We start from the raw sequence: 7,502 nt of genomic DNA on the forward strand, positions 1-7,502 counted from the left end.
AATGTATTGGCAAATCAAAGAACCCTCGTTTGCACGCCTTGTCCATCGACTATATACTGTCTTTCTGCCTGATATATTAATTACGTTCTGACTCTCCGTGAATTGGTAATTAAATTAATAAAAACCTTAGGTTAATTTTCGGGCATCAGATTCTCACCTATGCTTTCGTAAATCATATAAGAGAACTTTAATTAAAAAAAAATTCTTGGTGTAGAAGATCCAGCATTTTGATTTGGATGGACCATATCCTCAAGTGGATGGATGATGCCGAATACGTAGTACAGAGATAAGGCCCCATCCGAATTTAGTGGCCAAATAAATTTTAAAATCTAAAAAAAACCCCCAAAATCTCGAGCAAAATACGTGTGGACAGGATCGTCTGCGGCCTCCAAGAAAATGGCGCTTTCCAGCGCACGTCACTCTCGCGGCCGCGCCTCTCCGCAGCCGATCCGGGCCACCCGGCGGGGACACGTGTACGGCCCACATCTGTCCACGTCATCGAGAAACACACACGCACATGGGGGCCATGCATGCAACGTTAGCGAGGCACAGTTGACGCAGCAGTAAAATCTTTTAAATTTTTTCTTTTTTTTTCTCAAACGCCTACGTGAGGCAAAATACCTCGACGTACGGCGTACAAATGTACAGTATTACAATCTGTGTACGTACAAAATACACCTCCTAAGTACGTACATATACATGTATATATATTGCAACCCTCTCTATATAGTAATAGTAATCTAGGAAGGGAAAATGGGGGCTAATTCGCCTACCACAGCGTACCGTATTTTGTACCTGTAGCTTCCCTTCTATACATACCGTAATAATACGGTATATATATAATATACCCAATATATATACTATCGCGTACGCATCTGACAGACGTACACTTGGTGTACGTGTCCTCTCAGCGGTCGCAAGCCAAGCCCTCTGTACAATACTGTAATGTACAGGTACGTGTACGTGTATACTACACTACCTGCGGTCACGTATACGCATACGTATGCGTATATGTGTACGGAATGCATCAGAAGCTGATGGGGTAGACGTGCTGCATGTTGGGGTAGAAGAGGCCCCAATTCTGCTCGACGCCGGCGTCCTTCTGGTTCTCGTTGAACATGGAGAAGACGTAGGTCTCGATGGCGCCGGGGTGGCGCGGCGTGCCGCGGCCGACGTGGTTGATGAGGTTCTGGTTGTAGATCCGGGCGTTGGCCGGCGAGGCGGACATGCCGCCGGCGGAGGGCCAGCCGGTCTCGGACACGACGAGGGAGACGCCGGAGCCGCCGTGCTTGGCCATGGCGGCGTAGAACGCGTCGACGGTGGTGTCGAACAGGTTCTGGTACCCGTAGGCGCCGTCCTGGACGACGGTGCCGGCGGCGGTGAAGAGCGCGTAGGAGACGTCGACGCTGCCCTGGCTGTAGGTGTAGGAGAAGTAGGGGTAGATGTTGGCGAGCAGCGGCGCGCCGGTGCGGGCGAGGAAGCTCAGGACGGGCGCCATGAACGCCTGCGACTCGCCGGTGAACTCCGCGGCGGACGGCGGGCTGTACACGGCGAGGAGCGCCTGCGACACCGACGTCGTCACCTTGATGTGTCCCAGCCCCGCCGACACCAGCGCGCCGCGGACGTTCTCCATGGCCGGGACCAGGCTGGACGTGGCGCCGCCGGCGACCTCGTTCCCGACGGCGACGTACCGGAACGACACCGACGGGTAGGCCTGGATGTTGTTCCGCACCCACGACGCCGCCGCGGCGGGGCTGGCGGCGAGGTTGGAGAGCACGTCGTTGGGCGCGCCGACGACGACGCTGATCCCCGTGCCGCCCACCGACTGCAGCGCCGCCTGGTCCGGCGCGTACAGCCGCATCGACGTGATGCCGTTGGAGCGGTACATCCCCACCACCGAGCTCGCCGGCGGCAGGTTGTTCGCGCTCATGCCATAGCACACCCCGATCGCCTCCGCCTCTGCATCACCATCGTATCACGTTAGTAAAATTTTTTATTACTTTAATTATTTGCAGCAATTAATTAACTATTACTAAGCTTGTGGTTGCTTTATTTTTTTCGATGTGCATTTTAAGACTTGTTTATGTGCGTTTGTCTAGTACGGACTTATATAATACTCCGTAATTGGTTGTAGCTCATTGAGTAAAGGCTGGGATTCTATTCTATTATTAAAAAAATAACTAATTTATAGAGCTGTAAATAATTATGTTTTTATGTTTAGTTACTGTTAATGAACAGTGCATGGGTGTACATGTATTACTGTTTATTATTAATCTCGTTTTAAATCGGGAAATGGGTACACATAGCAAGAAAGGGCGGCCGGAGAGTAGTGTAGAAAAGTGACAGAATGCGATGCATGTACTACTATTGAAGAAGTACAAATACATACACATCCTTTTTTTGACTTATTATTTTTTCGATGAATAATAATTTAAATTTTAATCTTAATCTCAAGAAAAAGACATTTAACTGAAATTTGTATGCACGCTTGGACTAGCTTGATTTAATTTGCATATTTTTTTTGTGCTTCTCTCTCTTTCTCTAGACTCTACTACTGGCAGACAAAAATGGGATGTTTTTAGCTTTGTTTTACTGAAAAATATTATACTGATTAAGTTGGTGTCAAGTGCACGCACACTGACGAGGAATAATATATATTTGCTTCTTGCTTAGTTGCTTGAATGCTGCAGGTTTCCTGCTTCTCTAGCTTGACCTAGTTGTCACTCGTGACTAAAGACGTGTCTAAAGTGTGTAATAACTTTAACAAGTATGCTAATAAGCTAGCTCGTGACCAAGGATAACCTTAAACAACGGGATAAGCTTTTGACCCTAAGTGGATTAATCTCTTACTAGCTAGCAATCTCACTCTACTACCTAACCCTGAAAATTAGGTCTAATAGTTGAAAACTCTCCCCTGATCACGGCATCTAGCTATAGCTCTTGATGCAATTTTTTTTTTGACTTTGGAAAGCTATCAAGTGTTTATCCTACAACAAATAGCATGTACTTGCACGCCACTTGTCAGCTAATTTCGGAGATGGACAAGGAATATACTACCCAAGAAACATAGAGAAATTGAGAGAGAAAAATTGAGATAGAGAAATTGAAAGAGAGAGAGAGAGATGGAGATGTAATGGTTTGGTCCAACGTCAGCAGCATGACCGTTGGATAGTCCACGTAAGGTCGATGTGGCCAAAGGGGAAGCTAGCTAGCTAACTAACAAAGCAGCATCTAATAAGCTTTAGCTGAAGCTTAGTTTAGACCACCCGTGTGCTAATAGTCAGTGAGTGCAGTGGAGTAATATGCAACTACTCAAGAAACGTACATGTCCAATTAAATGAAGCACACCCCTACAACTTACTAATTGCTCCAATTTGTCAGGTCACAACATGCTTTAGGACAACATAAGCAACACCTGTCCTAACTAATTAATTTCTGACTACTGGTGATCATGGATGTGCCATGTGTTTACTACTACTCTCTTTACAGTTTAGTTGCACTATATGTGTCAATATTTGTGTTAGAACAAGACTAATAGCTATAATATGTAGTACACCATTTAGTAGTATATATCCATCATTAGATATTGTTAGTGAGTGAGTGAGTTAGTTACTAGCTAGTACAACATGCATATATCTTACTTAAAGAATGGAACAGTGTTGGTACAAGATATGGGAGTTTGTGTCAACCTGGAGGACCATTGGACTGGCAGGTACAATATCATGCATCATTTGAAAAATGTCAAGCGATAGATATATATATATATCTAGAGAGAGAAAACTAAAGACGACAGATAATGAGATATGGTGTGGTGTTGGGTTAGGGGGTGGTTAAGCAGTTGTTGCAACCGAATCAATAAGGGAACAAACGAAGCGGTAGGGATCAAGAGAGAGATAGAAAAGCTTATATTTGTGAGAGAAATGGCACTTGATAAATTGAATTAACTTTCATGAATGTCAAAAACAAAAAGGCTATCTCCAGTAGCTGAATTCTTAGCCTAACATGACTACTGATGAGAGATAGAAAGAAAGAAAGATATAAAGCTAGGTTATGTGTTGAAACATTCTAAAGTTCCAAAAGATGCAAGCAACTGTGAGATGACATGCATGCATGCACCAAACATGCAAAGACTTCATCTGCAAGATTGTTAGTTAATTTGTGTACGAAATGTGCCTCTAAAAGCTAGCTGCTAGCTAGCTAGAAACATCCCTTTCGGCATGCTCCCAAGATACTATGCTTGCTTGCAGAAATTAATTACTACTCGCAGTATTTTTTCTTGTTAATTAAACTGCAGTCAATTATACTATATTCTTCAGACATATATATATGCACTTTTGTTTTGGTGAGGTGCCACCACTCAAAAAGGATAGATATATCTTTGAGAGAACGACTCTCGATAAGCAAAAATTCAGAGAGGTGAGTCATCAGAGAAGATCAGTCAAAATTGAGGTTTCCTGATCTTTTAATGAAAGTGATTGATGCGAGGTTTTTACTGGTCCCATAGACGAAGACGACGATGCGTGTGAGTGATGGGCAGAATGAGACGGCACGAGACGAGCTTAATTAACCTTCTTTCAGCAGCAGCAGCAGCAGCAATTAAGCAGCAGAAGAGAATAATTAAACTCGCAGTGAGAGCGACAGGCACCGAAACTGCAGGGGGAGGCGTTTAACGAGATGACTCGCTAACGAGAGTTGTTATCTCTCTTTTCTGCATGACGTTGTTGATGAAAATTGATGTATATCTATGTGACTCTTGACCACTGTGTGTATTATTTGTTAGCTAGCTATCTCTATTTAGCTAGCCCATTTCTACCAATTATAATCTCTTCATCTTTCTCTGTCTCCCAAGAAATTAATCGTTAACTTTTTGCAATCTATCCACACACCATGCATGACGTGCGTAAACAAAACCTTTTTTTTGGTAATAGAATAAAATTAAATCCCAGACTCTGCATCGTGAGCGAGTGCATGAACTAAACTAAAACTTATATATACCTAATGATTTTCCAAACATGCAACAAATCGAAAAAAAAAACACAAGAGAGAGATAGAGAGAGAAAAAGAAAAGGAAAGAGAGGGAAAGGTAATCACTTTGAGGAATGGAGGCAAAGGCACCGAGGAGCAATGCGAGAGCGAACATGGAGGCTACACCTTGGCTAGCCATTTCTCTCAAAACCTCTCTCAAATTCCAAAAGCTAAAAATGAGCTATATATAGGAGATGTGGTTTGTGTGTGCTGCTGCCAATGAGCTAACCAACACGCCTCCTCTCTGAGTCTCTCCTTGTTTCGTTGGTGTGAGAGCCACTGCCTGCAAGGCCCTTATATAGATGCTGAGGAGTAGAGAGGAGACAAGGCAGAGAGAGAGAGAGAGAGAGAGAGAGAGAGAGAGAGAGAGAGAGAGAAGGGTTATCTTGTCCAAATTGTCCAATCCACTTGCGGCTGGCCCAACGTCCCCAGCAACATTCATTCATTTAGCCTACTTCCAATTGACCAGCTTTCTTGCTAGGGCAGCCGGCCGGCCGTTGCATGCGTCACCCGTCTCCTCTCCTCTCGTGGCTTGTGACTGGTGGCCAGAAGTTATCCGGTACACAGGTTGTTGTGTAAGAGAGAGAGAAAGAGATGGATAGAGAGAGAGAGAGAGAGGAGGGTATGGGGGATAGGGAATAATAGTTCCACACCAAACAACTTTTGAAAAAAGAAATAGGGGTTTAAATTTAGATGATGATGACTATGATCTCCGCACGCGTGTGATGTTCGGTGAAAGAGAAGTTTTTAGGTCAACGAGAGGAGGATGCGGCGCGCCGTGATCGGTAGTTTCTCTCGTTTTGGTGCCGACGTAATTCGGTCTTCGAAGGAATTTAAAGGTCTTACTCAAGAACATTCGTCGCGCGTGTCGGTTCTTTTTATGACAAGGTTTATGCTATACGGAAGCCGACACGACTTACCTAAGAAGAAATTGACATCGTTGTTTTCTATAGGTCCTTTTTTAATGGATCGTGTAGTCATGTACGGAACAAAAAATATTTTGACGCACGGTCATAGTCTGCCTAAAGCGTAGAAATCAGTCATCCGACTTAGTACTTTCTCTTCTAGTTTCCTTTTAAAGCATTTAATTTAAAAAACCAGCTGACTTACCATAATCAAAATTAATTGTAAAAATTGTTGCTTTCCCTGGCAAATATAAAAAGAAAAAAAGTGTTCTTGGTGTACCTAATTAATAAATTCTTACATGAACCAAATAATTACTTGAACCACTTTAATTACATATTAGGTATTTATTGGTCTCCTATATATATTTTTGCCTGCACTTCTTTTTCTTAGACCAGCTCCACTTACCCTTTGTTAGGCTAAGTCGTGACAGAGAGACACAATACAACTTCTTCTCTAAGTACCCCAGGTACATGAGCTTTATCCTTGTCATATAGCATGATCACTTGGTGTGTCGTTGCAACCTCTCTAAATTAGTAAATTATAAGCAAGCTTAGCTATAACTGGTCATAGCTGATTCTATTAATCATCAGTTTGGAGCATCCAAATGTATCTGGCCGTTGATCTTATTATAATGCAAAACTGATGTGTGGATAGGGAGGAACATGGTGTTGCTATCAGTGGAGTGCCGTTATGCAACTGCTTTCTAGTATAACTACTAATGAAGAGACAATATTAGGTGCACCAAATGTGTTCATACAAAAACTAGCCTGCAGTGTCTACTCTCTTGTATAGATTAATTACAATTTCATATGTATACAATACGATTAGGACCTTTCTATGGATGAATTAATCATTTGATCAACATCTTGTGCATGAACTGGTCAAGTTCATTGTTTGCTATGGGAATTTGGTAGATTATAACATAGATATACAGAGAGAAGTTTCCTGTTGGCTGCTAAATTAGCAGCCTCCTAGCTTTATGACATGTATATATATGCTAAAAAAGGTTTAATTTGACATGTGCCTTTTGGGGACTGTTTAATATAATTGATCAAATTATATAGGTAAAACAACACACATTACGGTGAGGCGATGTTTCTCGATCGACACAATTTGTCGTTGTTGTGTCAACACAGGTCTTTAATTCATTATTCTTATAGATTTTGAAAAGATTGAAAAGAAGCACATGTATGCAGTTTTCTTGTTGAGGAAAGATGAATGATTTTAAATTTTGCTGCGGGTAGGTAGTTAGTTCTTGCTGTAAATTATTTCAAGCATGTGCCCAAACATTGCCTAAGCAACTTACAAGGCCACATTAAAAAAAAAAAGGTAATCAGAGAGCACAACTAGGAACGGTTCATTGCTTTTGACATGAAGGGGAGAAAATGATGGATTAATATATGCAGTGTTTGACAGTATATCGAACAGAGATGTCAAAAGCATCTCCCTTTGGCAAACCACAAACCGTCAATTTGGAAAGGGACGATGGCATTTGCATTTGATCCGAACATCATAGCTGACCTCTGGCCGGCTAAAAAGTACAAAACATGTGACATACAAAGCCCAAAAAT

General features: G+C 42.5%; 1 protein-coding gene across 1 annotated transcript; it reads right to left on the reverse strand.

The window, feature by feature from the left end:
- Nucleotides 1-564: 564 nt before the first annotated feature.
- On the reverse strand, nucleotides 565-5,305 carry LOC127774014 (lichenase-2-like). The gene is made up of 2 exons (XM_052300283.1): nucleotides 5,092-5,305; nucleotides 565-1,959 (listed from the first exon to the last, which is right to left on the reverse strand). Exons 1-2 carry the CDS (start codon nucleotides 5,162-5,164, stop codon nucleotides 1,028-1,030), a joined length of 1,005 nt encoding a protein of 334 aa, XP_052156243.1. The 5' UTR covers nucleotides 5,165-5,305; the 3' UTR covers nucleotides 565-1,027.
- Nucleotides 5,306-7,502: the final 2,197 nt, after the last annotated feature.

The sequence above is a fragment of the Oryza glaberrima genome, chromosome 5 (genome assembly GCF_000147395.1).
Source record: "Oryza glaberrima chromosome 5, OglaRS2, whole genome shotgun sequence".
NCBI classification, from domain to species: Eukaryota; Viridiplantae; Streptophyta; class Magnoliopsida; order Poales; family Poaceae; genus Oryza; species Oryza glaberrima.